The sequence below is a fragment of the Carcharhinus amblyrhynchos genome, chromosome 25 (assembly GCF_965287045.1).
Source record: "Carcharhinus amblyrhynchos chromosome 25, sCarAmb.v2.hapA, whole genome shotgun sequence".
Lineage (NCBI taxonomy): Eukaryota > Metazoa > Chordata > Chondrichthyes > Carcharhiniformes > Carcharhinidae > Carcharhinus > Carcharhinus amblyrhynchos.
Genome location: NC_137348.1, coordinates 12,945,615 through 12,957,231, shown reverse-complemented (window position 1 = coordinate 12,957,231; position 11,617 = coordinate 12,945,615). Strand labels below are relative to the sequence as shown.

The 11,617-nt window shown below is 41.2% G+C and overlaps 1 protein-coding gene across 1 annotated transcript in view; it reads left to right on the top strand.

Moving 5' to 3' along the window:
- Positions 1-2,386: 2,386 nt before the first annotated feature.
- Positions 2,387-11,617, top strand: part of med27 (mediator complex subunit 27) — a 273,176-nt gene continuing 263,945 nt past the window's right edge. The window contains exon 1 of the mRNA XM_080212045.1: positions 2,387-2,605. Coding sequence (XP_080068171.1) covers positions 2,403-2,605 — 203 coding nt within the window. The 5' untranslated portion in view covers positions 2,387-2,402. The remainder of the gene's footprint in view (positions 2,606-11,617) is intronic.

Sequence of the window (11,617 nt, the reverse complement as noted above, 5' to 3'; positions counted from 1 at the left end):
GAAAAAGCGCAGCCAGGATAAGTAGCCTCTTCAAATGATGAAATCTGCTGCAAATCTGGGACTAAAAATATCCACAGAAAATGGTGAGGATGTTAGTGTGTGAACTATTTTCTCATCATCAATCTCTGTTAGCAATGACATCCTTATGTGTAGGCCATTTACTTGCCAGCGATGCTCAGAACCCAACAATGAATAAAAAAAAATAAAGTACCTTCCTTATATCATAGAAAGTAATGGTTTATTTGGAATAGATGGATGCATTGTTAGCTATAAATTATAACTACATTACTCTTGCCCATAAACCAGGTTCAAACTATATATACTCTTTGCATTCTTTGTGGGTAAACCTTGGTAATAAATGTTGGTGGATTATTTCTTCAGAAGAGGTGCCACAGCTGTGCCTGATGTCAAAAAGGCCCAACAGTGGGGCAAACGTTCCTGCTAAGCTGAAATAAAATGAAAAAAATGCTGGAAACATTCCCCAGGTCTGGCAGCAGTTGTAGAGAGAAAAACAGAGATAACATTTCAGATCAATGGCCTTTCAGCAAGACTGCTCAACTGTGGGAGTGCGTGGCTTCACAGCAGCCTGAAAGCTAATGCACAGGCCATGTTCTTGGATAAATAACATGTTTGTGCTGTCATACACAAGAAAAGTGCAATAGGATTGAGCACTGAGATAAAGGGCTGCACACTAATTAAATATTAAAGGAACAATGGGTGTGGCCCCAATTTAAACTATCCAAATCCCACCTTGTTCCCAAGATACTGATGCCAATTATAGCAACCTCAGATTGCAGCAGTTTGCTTGACTTATATGACGATTATAACTTGCAAGTTTTATGGCTTAGCACCACATGGTGCATGTGCTCACATTGAGTTTGCCCTGTAAACTGAATGGAATATGATTGATAGTGACATTGGCCCAGATTTTGCAGCGGTAATGATGGTGAAACGGTCAGTGTTCATTGTCAATACACCCTATGAAGAACAACGTGGAAACCAGAAGTTGCTTCCTGCGAATCTTTCTCCATAGGGTGCACAGTAGCGGTTTCTCCAGACTACAATCCCCGAGCAAGCAGTAAATTTTCAACAACTTCCACTTGTCCACAGTTTGTCCTGCTGTAAAAACCCTTGAAAAAAATTGTCTTGTCAAATGGGATGCAACTGGATTTTTAATGGGACACTAATTTCATGGTGGTATATCACAGATCACTTGGATGCATGTTGTAGTCTGGAGGTCTGGATAGTGATGATAGGATCCAGTTTTCTTTCCAGCACATGGCTGATCAGGAATCTCTTGCACTTTACTGCCTGCCATTGGCATGGTGGAAGGATTTGCAACTTGATAATCAATACATTTGGCTGCATTTTGAACATCCTTGGCCATTACATCCTGGGCTGGGACACAGATCCAGAGTTTCTGGCTTAGAAGCTGGAATGCTACCTACTCCGCCACACGACTTCCCACTAATGTCATAATTATTTTTTTTAAAAACCTTACCGGAGTAAGCTGAGAAGCTAATTTTATGTTTTCAGGACATTTTTTTTTCCATTAAGATAAAAGAATACATGTTGTTTTAAAGATTTATCATGATTTTAGTTTATAGAAACATAGAATCCCTACAGTACAAAAGGAGGCCATTTGATCCATCGAACCTGAATAGGATAACAATCCCATCCAGGCTCTCTCCCCACAATGCCATATATTTCCATATATTTGACACTAAGAGATAAATTAGTATGGCCAATCCACCTAACCTGCACACGTTTGGACTGTGGAGGGAAACCGGAGCACCCAGAGGAAACACATGCAGGCATGGAGAGAATGCGCAAATTCCAGACAGTCATCTGAGGCCAGAATTGAACCTGAGTCCCTGTGTCACCATGCCATTTCTCTTTCTAAGTTTCTAACTTAATTTAATTATAATGATTTATTTTGTCAATTGAACATTTAAAAATGGCGAAGCGATTCCGTGCTTTGCGTAAACACAGTAAAAAGTCTGACAACACCAGGTTTGGTGTTGTCAGACTTTTTACAAGGTGGTATTATGCAGGTGTCAATGCTGAAGAAGGGACAGTGACAATGATTACTTTGTTTGCTAATCCATTTGAACAAGCTATCTTTAATTTCAGCAGTGATGAACAATAGGCACTTACCCAGTTTGAAAATAAAACAGAGGTTTCTGTGATACATGGAAATAAATAATAAATTGTGCAGTAACTGGTGCATTTCCCTTAAGTCCTACACTCCACTGAAACTGTGCTTTTAGGTACCGCGCTGCCGTCTGGGAATTGTAGTCCGTTTGGACTGCGCACCCGCCCAGTTTCATTCACATCATCAGAGAGCGTCGACCTGTCGTCATTAACATGCGCCGAAGCGGTCGCCAGGCAGCGGTGGGAATATGGCGGATACTTTGAGTGTTGGGATAAATTTGGATGCTTTCGCTCACGCTATTAATGCCATCCAGCAGCTTCGCTCCAGTGTTACTCGCGTCTTTGACACGCTCAAGGATGGGATGAAGAATAAAGAGACTCTGGAGGGCAGGGAAAAGGCTTTCATCAGCGATTTTCAGGAGAACCTTCATGCTGTCAACAGGGACCTGAAGTAAGTCGGGCGCTGAGAGTTTTAGACCAGAACCTGAATTTCGAGTTCGGAGACTCTCTCACAGGAGGGTTTCAGCTGCTCAGATTTACCGCCGTGCAGTCACGGATAAAATGAATTGGAATTTGGGGGTTTCAGTGCACAGTTATTTGATTTATTATTGTCACGTGTATTAACATACAGTGAAAAGTATTGTTTCTTGCGCGCTGTACAGACAAAATATTACCGTTCATAGAGAAGGAAACGAGAGTGCAGAATGCAGTGTTACAGTCATAACTAGGGTGTAGAGAAAGATCAATTTAATGCAAGGTAAGTCCATTCAAAAGTCTGACAGCAACAGGGAAGAAGCTGTTCGAGTCGGTTGGTATGTGACCTCAGACTTTTGTATCTTTTTCCTGAAGGAAGTAGGTGGAAGAGAGAATGTCTGTCTGGGGGATGTGGGGACCTTTAATTATGCTGGCTGCTTTGCTGAGGCAATGGGAAGTGTAGATAAAGTCAATGGATGGGAAGAACATAAGAACATAAGAAATAGGAGCAGGAGTAGGCCATCTGGCCCTTCGAGCCTGCCCCGCCATTCAATAAGATCATGGCTGATCTGTCGTGGCTCAGTTCCACTTTCCCGCCCTCTCCCCATAACCCTTAATCCCCTCTCTTATCAAAAACCCATCAACCCGCTTCTTAAAAATATTTAGCGAGGCAGCCTCCACCACTTCAACGGGCAGAGAATTCCAGAGATTCACCACCCTTTGAGTGAAGAAGTTCCTCCTCAACTCCGTTCTGAACTGCCCCCCCTTTATCTTGAGGCTGTGCCCCCTAGTCCTACTGTCTTTTTTGAGCGGGAAGAGTCTTTCCACCTCTATCCTATCCATCCCATTCATCATCTTATACGTCTCAATGAGATCTCCCCTCATTCTTCTAAACTCTAACGAGTACAAGCCTAGTTGGTTAGTAGTTAGAAGCTGGTTAGTAGTTGCATAGCATCTTCCTCACCTTCATAATGGAAGAGATAAGTTGATCTGTGGTATAATCATCCCATTATGAACATTTGAAATCCAGAGATAAATTTGGAGTATGTCTCCATCCAGCTGACCTCTCTACCTTGGCTTAAGGTCCTTGTTAGTCATGTAGTCATGTTCAGGACTTGTAGAATGCTAATATGAGCTCTGACAGCATTCTGACAACAGTACTGAAGATATTCTCCAGAGCTTGCTGTGCCTGTAGCTAAGCTGTGCTGGTCCAATTATAATGATAGTGTCTACCTGCCAATGTGGAAAATTGCCCAGGTATGAACTGTCCATTTAAAAAAAAAAAGGACCAATCCCACCTGGCCAATTACTGCCCCATCAGTCTACTCTTAATCATCTGTAAAGTGATGGAAGGCATTGCTTACAAATTACGCGCTTATAATCAGAGTTGGGTTCTGCCATGGCCACTCAGACCCTGACCTCATTACAGCCTTGGTTCGAACATAGATAAAAAAAAAATCAGGTGCTCTTGATATCAAGGCAACATTTGATTGAGTGTGGCATCTAAGAGCCCTAGTAAAGGCAATGAAAATCAAGGAAAACGCTCCCTTTTTTAGAAGGAAGATGACTGGAAGTTAATGTTCTCAGTCTGAAGACATTGCTGTAGGAGTTCCTCAGGGTAGTGTCCTAACGTCAGATGTCTTCAGTTGCTTCATCAATGACCTTTCCATCGTAAGTTCAGAAATGGGGATGATTGGCATTGAACAGTGTGCATTCATAACTCAAATACTGAAGCACATGGAGAACATTAAGGTTTGGGCTGATAAATGGCATGTAGCATTCATGTCTTAAGTGCCAGACAATGTTTATCTCCAACAAGAGAGAATCCAACCATTTCCCCTTGACTTTCAAAGGCACTACCATTGCTGAATCTCCCACTATCAACTCCTGGGTGTTGTCATTGATCAGAGGCTGAACTGGACCAACTATAGAACTATAGTGGCTACAGGAGCAGATCAGAGACTGGGAATTCTGCAGCAAATGACTCCCCAAAGCTTGTTGACCGTTTGCAAGGCACAGGTCAGGAGTGTAATGGAATAGTCTCCTACTTGTCTGGATGAGTGCAGCTCCAACAGTACTGAAGAAGCTTGACAACATCCAGGACAAAGCAGCCTGTTTGGTACCATCATGGACATTCATTCCCACCACCATCGTAGCACAGTGGCAGCAGTGTGCACTGCAGTAACTTGCTGAGTCCCCTTTGACAGCATCTTCCTTTACCTCCTAAAAGAGCAGCAGATGCATGGGAATACCACCACCTGCATGTATCACTCAAAGCCACACACTATAGTGACTTGGGAACTATATTGCTGTTCCTTTGCTGTTGCTGGGTCAAAATCCTGGAACTCCCTTCCTGACACCATTGGATGTTCCTATTACCACATGGACTGCAGTGGTTCATGAAAATCGCTCATTACCACCACTTGGAGGGCAATTAGGGATGGGCAATAAATGCTGACCTCCCCAGTGATGTTCACATCCTGTGAATGAGTAAGTTCAAATATTGATATGTACTGTTTCATTTATCTATGCTTCTAAATATGTAAATTACACATTGTGCTAATTTTGGGCATGAGGTACAGTGTGCATAGTTAGTAGTTACTCAGTCTGAACACTGCTTTTAACTTATTTTATCTATTTTGAAAAGAAATAATTTGTACAATTGTAATGTACAATCCCAATGTTTTTAAGGCAAATGATGCATTATTAATTTTGCAAATATATCTGTAGATTTCAGATTTAATGAAGGTCTGTATATTTCCTGAAGAAAAGTTTACAGACAAGGTTTAAGTGTTGCTGATTAAATATTTAACAGTTGAATTATGCACTGTGTGTGCGTGTGTATATATTTAGCTGGAATGGCAGTGTGGATTATTCACTGATTACCAGTGTATTTTGGCAATCCTCTGAGTTTACACTGATGCAAAACCTATCCGCTGCTGCAGTTCTTTGTGCCAATAAAGTTGTTTAAGTTGATTATTGCAGTGGTCCTAGTGGGTAACCTTACCTCCTTGTTGATCACTAAATATTTAGTTAAATGAATTAATTGGTTACAGTAAGACTGGCCTTTTTTAATGGGAACAGCAACTTCAGTATTTGGAAAAAGAGCTCTTGTTGACCGCTAGATATTTTTTGAAAATGTTCTAGATAGGGTAGATACTGCACAGATTTCCCACTGTCTAAATAAGCCTTCTGGTTACTAATGGACAGAAATGTGTTAAATTGTTTATCAGAGTTTCTTGACAGTTGCAAGCAACCCGAGCAAATTTGCAGCTTGATCTGGGGAATTGCAAGTTTGCTCGTAATCTTTGTAGTTTCCAACAAACTACTGCTAGTTCATAGATTTGACAAAATTCTTTGAAGGAATTTTGTTCAATCACTTCCCCTTGAATGCAAGAAGATGAAGTCTAAGAGGTTTAATTTGGATTTATTTAGTAGGTGGTCTTGAATTTGCCCTATACAATATTAAAGGATGTCCTGTTAAGTATCTTTTCTTTACTTTATATTGAGAATGATATCCTCATGAAGCACTGATATATCTGTTATCTGTTTGATCAGGAGCTTGGATGAGCGTCACTTTTAAAGCCTTTGTTGTGTTATCTTTTGTTTGAGGCAAATTGCAAAAATGCATGTTAGTTTAAAACCACCAGCCAAATCCAAAAGTTACGGTTGATGTGAAGGAATGATCAAGCAGCATAGTGGTGACCCTGTGTAATGTGATGGGGGAAGGTCACAAAGCTGAATTAAAAAAAAAACACATCCTTGAGATTTTGTAATGTAAAACATTTTAATTTCTTGCTGTGTTTCTTTTAATTTTTCTATAAAGCTCACCAATTACTTCACTACAACATTTTTAATGTTGAGTTTTTTTGATGAATGGACTCATCCAAGGCTTATTTGATTGTAATATTGGACAATGTAGAGGTCAAAAATAAACTTTCATTTGGTTTTCAGTTATTGGGTGCTGGGTGGTAATGTAATTTTTTAAAGTTCATTCATGGGAATGTCATTGGCTGGACCAGCATTTATTGCCCATCCCTTTGGGTGACCACATTGCTGTGGCTCTGGAGTCACATAGACCAGATCAGGTAAAGACAGCAGATTTCCTTCCCCAAAGAACATTGGTGAACCATCAGGAATTTTTTATAACAATCGTTTCATGGTCATCATTAGGCTTTTAATTCCAGATTTTTATTTTTATTATCAGTGCACCTAGTTTGAGATGGGACATATATACTTGAAAAATCTGCCACCTAGGACAGCAACCCCCTCGCTTTAAATTCTTGCTGTTTTTTGAGCATGCCTTCCCCAAGGGGTACAAACATTGACTGGTGGCTAACTGTGCGCACAAAGCACCATGGATTGTTTATAATGTGAAGTAGATGGAATGATGCCCCAAGCAACACATTTGTGGGCAATTTAGTTTGACTTTGTTTTTAATTTTCATACAGAATTGAATATGTGCCTATCTGGGTGTGATTAATTTTAGAAATGACAAATGGACTAGCAGAAACAAAGTAACACCCAGGAAGATGTAAAATCTATTTGTGTTTGAATCTCAGACTTTGTCACTTGGGAAAAAAAGGCCTTGGGTTATTTTGCAAACTTAAGAATTGGTGGTCCCATTGCTCGCTCACTCATTGGCAAGCACATTGTTGAAGTACAGAGCAGTGTTGGTTTGGACAAATTAGCTTTATTAATTAACATAAAAGCAAAATACTGCAGGTGCTAGAATCTGAAACAAAAACAGAAAATGCTGGAAAATCTCAGCAAATCTGACAGCGCCTCATGAGAGAGAATTGAGCCAACCCTGAAGTGTCACCCAGACTTGAAACTTTGGCTCTATTCTCTCTTCTCAGACTTCCTGAGATTTTCCAGCGTTTTTCTAACTATATTTTTAGCTGTGGCATTGCCTTGGAATGTGAAGGCAAAATCAACCAAGGTTCGTACTTTGTTTTCTATCCTCTCATCTTTGTATGTTGAATGCAGTTGAAGAAAGACGTGTAATTTAATGCATTTATCCTGTGAACTATTGACCTGTCTTTTCTCAAGACCTAGAGTGAGGTCGTGGGCAACTTAATTTGATTGCTGGTTACCCATTCAGTTTTGTATGAAAATTAAAAACAATCTGGGTGTGATAATGGCCAGAATTCTCTGCCGTTTGCGTTAGTCATATTCTCTGGTCCCGTTATAGTGAACAGAAATTTGGCTGAATGGCAAATTCTCCATCCTTGCTTGCAGCTCTGGCAGGGCATAAACAGCTGGAGAATTCTGGTCAATGTTTTTAGAAATGGCAATTGGACAAGCAACACCCAGAAAGATGCAAAATCTATTTGTTCGAATCTCAGGCTTTGCCTCTTTCCTTGGCTGTGTGTTGGTACACTCAGCTCTGTTAGTGCACTCACCTCTAAGATTGAACCAGGGCAGGACTTAATCAATTAATGATATGGCATTGGGGAGAGTTACAGAACAGAGATCTAGGGGTACAGGTTCATAGCTCCTTGAAAGTGGAGTCACGGATGGATAGAATGATGAAGAAGGCATTCAGCATGCTTGGTCTCATTGATCAGAACATTGAATACAGGAGTTGGAATGTCTTGTTGAAGTTGTACAAGACATTGGTAAGGCTACGCTTAGAATGCTGTGTACAGTTCTGGTCACCTTATTGTAGAGAGGATATTAAACCAGAAAGAGTTCTGAAGAGATTTATTAGGATGCTACCGGGACTTGATGGTTTGAATTATAAGGAAACTGGAAAGACTGGGACTTTTTTCTCTGGAGTGTAGGAGGCTGAGGGGTGATCTTGTAGAGGTCTATAAAATATGAGGGCATAGATCAGCTAGATAGTCAATATCTTTTCCCAAAAGTGGGTTTAAGGGGAGAGATACAAAAGGGTCCAGAGGGCAGTTTTTCCACACAGAGGATGGTGAGTGTTTGGAACAAGCTGCCAGAGGTAGTAGTAGGGGTGGGTACAATTTTGTCTTTTTAAAAAGCGATTAGACAGTTACATGAGTAAGATGGGTATAGGGGGATATGGGGACTAGCTTAGGGGCTTTTCAAAAAAAAAGCATGGACAAGTTGGGCCGAAGGGCCTGTTTCCATGCTGCAAACCTCTATGACTGGAAGTCACTCGAGATGTAATCTAGACTGGCATTTCATGTGCAATACTGTTTGTGGTGCTGTCTTTAAAACTCTGGTTTCTCTTGATCCTATAAATATTTAAAGATGAGATATTAAGCTGAAACCTACTTTTGCAAGTGGGTGTAAATCGTTTCATGTCACTATTCAAAGAGGAATAGTGGACGTCTGCTTGCACCCTTGGCTGTCATTTATCTCTGAACTAATGTCTAAAATATAAACAAAAATGCTGGGAAAAAGTATCTGTGGAGCAAAGAACAGATATTTTGAATCTGTATGACTTTTTCATGGTCTAAATTCTTCTATATTTCATCGTTTATTTCCTTGTTGAGTACAAATTGACTGCTGCATTTCCTATATTACAACAGTGACAGCACCAAACTGCTTTGGAATGCCCTGAGTGACATAATTGCAAGTTATTTTCTTTGTCATGTTTTACCCGTTGTTTCTTACTTGACTTGTAACGGCACAATCAGCATTTACCATGCCCTTGTATACAATTTTTTATGTTTTGAGTCATTCTGACTTGTCGCTAATTGACCAGGAAGTTCAGGGTACATTTGCTGTTCCTGCTGCATTAGGTAACCTCAGTAAGGGTGGCAGTTGGGATTTAACCGTGGCTTGAACTGTGAAGAGGATATTAGCAAAGTTCTCAATTCTAATTCCTAGGAAGGCAATTAACAACTGCATTGGGTTTAAAATTATCTATTAACCTTCATGACCCTGGTTTGATGCAAGCAGATGGAATGTGTATCCTGCCTGTACTGACTGGAGAACCCACGTGTGATGGGTTTGTGCAGTCTTCACTCTGATTTTAATTAAATTTCACAGCAGAAAACTGAACAGAATGTACATGTTTGCACTAATTATTGGACTTGCATTGGTGTCATATAGTTTTTTGATCTCAAAACTATATTTTCAGGTTATTAGAATGCTTCTGGATTTGATGTCTGTCCACCTACTTCCCAAACCACCTCGTTGTAATATCAATAAAAATTGAAATTGAGTGTGTGAGGAGATCCGAATGAGTGAACGAACTGTGGGTGTGTTAATGAAGTGGGTGACCCTAGGCCCTCACTGTTTATTTCAGTATTGTGCCTCAGGGCACATCTTTGTTTATATTTCTTTTGCTACCCTTTTTCCTGGAGCTGGATGAACTTCGAATCATTCAGGAGTCAGAGGTGGCCATAGATAGAAGGTTCAGGGATGTAGTTACTCTGAAGAATGAAGATAGTTGGGTGACGGTGAGAAGGGCTGGGAGGAAGCAGTCAGTGGAGGGATCCCCTGTGGTCGTTCCCCTCGGCAACAAGTATACCGCTATGGATACTGTTGGGAGGGATGACCTACCAGTAGTAAGTCACAGGGACCTCCAGAGGACTCAGTGCAGGATCTCCAGCATTGAGTCCGTCCCTGTGCCTCAGAAGGGAAGGGGGAGAGCAGGAGAACAATAGTTATTGGGGACTTGGTAGTTAGAGGGACAGATAAGAGGTTCTGTGGCAGCAAAAGAGACCCGTGGATGATATGTTGCCTCCCAGGTGCCAGGGTCTGTGACGTGTCGGACTATGTTTGTAGGATCCTTAAGGGGGAGCGGGAACAGCCAGAGAGAGAGAAACTAACGTGTCAGGGGGATGGGAAAACGGGCTGTAGCCCAGAAGCCAGTGTTGGTTGTAGGGAGGTACTGAGGAGAGTATCAAAATCGCAGCAGTGTGCTGACAGACAGAAAGGTGAGTTGAAGTGTGTCTACTTCAATGCAAATAGCATTTGGAATAAGGTAGGTGAACTTGGAGGGTTGGTTGGTGCTTGGGACTATGATGTTTGTGGCCATTACTGAGACATGGTTAGAACAGGGGCAAGAATAGTTGTTGGAAGTTCCAGGGTATAGATCTTTCAGTAAGAGTAGAAGGTGGTAAAAGACGTGGAGGAGTAGCATTGTTAACCAAGGCTAGTTTAATGGCTGCTGAAAGGCAATTTGAGGGGGATCTGCTTACTGAGGTAATGTGCTGAAGTTAGAAATAGGAAAGGAGTGGTCACATTGTTAGGAGTTTTCTATAGGCCCCCAAATAGTAGTAAAGATGTGGAGGAAGAAATTGCAAAGCAGATTATGGATAGGTGTAGAGGTCATGGGTGACTTTAACTTTCCAAATATTGATTGGAACCTTTATATGCCAAATAGTTTGGATGGGGCAGTTTTTGTACAGTGTGTACAGGAGATTTTCCTGACATAATATGTGGATAGGCCAACAAAAGGTGGGGCCACACTGGACTTGTTACTGGGCCAAGTGTTAGATTTGTTCGTGGGAGAGCATTTTGGAGATAATGATCACAATTCGCTGTCTTTCATTATTGCAATGAAGAGGGATAGGGCCATATGGCAGGTTAAGATTTATAATTGGGGGAAGGATGAATTTAGGCAAGAATTAGGGAGCATAAGATGGGAACAGAAACTGTTAGGGAAAGGCACAAATGAAAAGTAGAGCTTATTTAAGGAACAAATACAATGTGTCCTTAATAGGCATGTCCTTGTCAGGCAGGGAGGAAATGCTGAGTGAGGGAACCATGGCTCACGAAAGAGGTTGAATGTCTTGTCAAGAGGGAAAAGAAGCGTATATTAGGATGAGAAAACAAAGTTCAGTTGGGCCATTTGAGGGTTACAAGCTGGCAAGGAATGAGCTTAAAAAAAGGGCTTGCCAGAGCTGGGAGGGAGCATGAGAAGTCCTTGACGGGCCGGATCAAGGAAAAACCCAAGGCATTTTACTCTTATGTGAGAAATAAGAGTGACTAGGGTGAGGTTAGGGCCAGTCAAGGATAGTAGTGGGAACTTGTGCATGAAGTCAGAAGAGATATGAGAGGC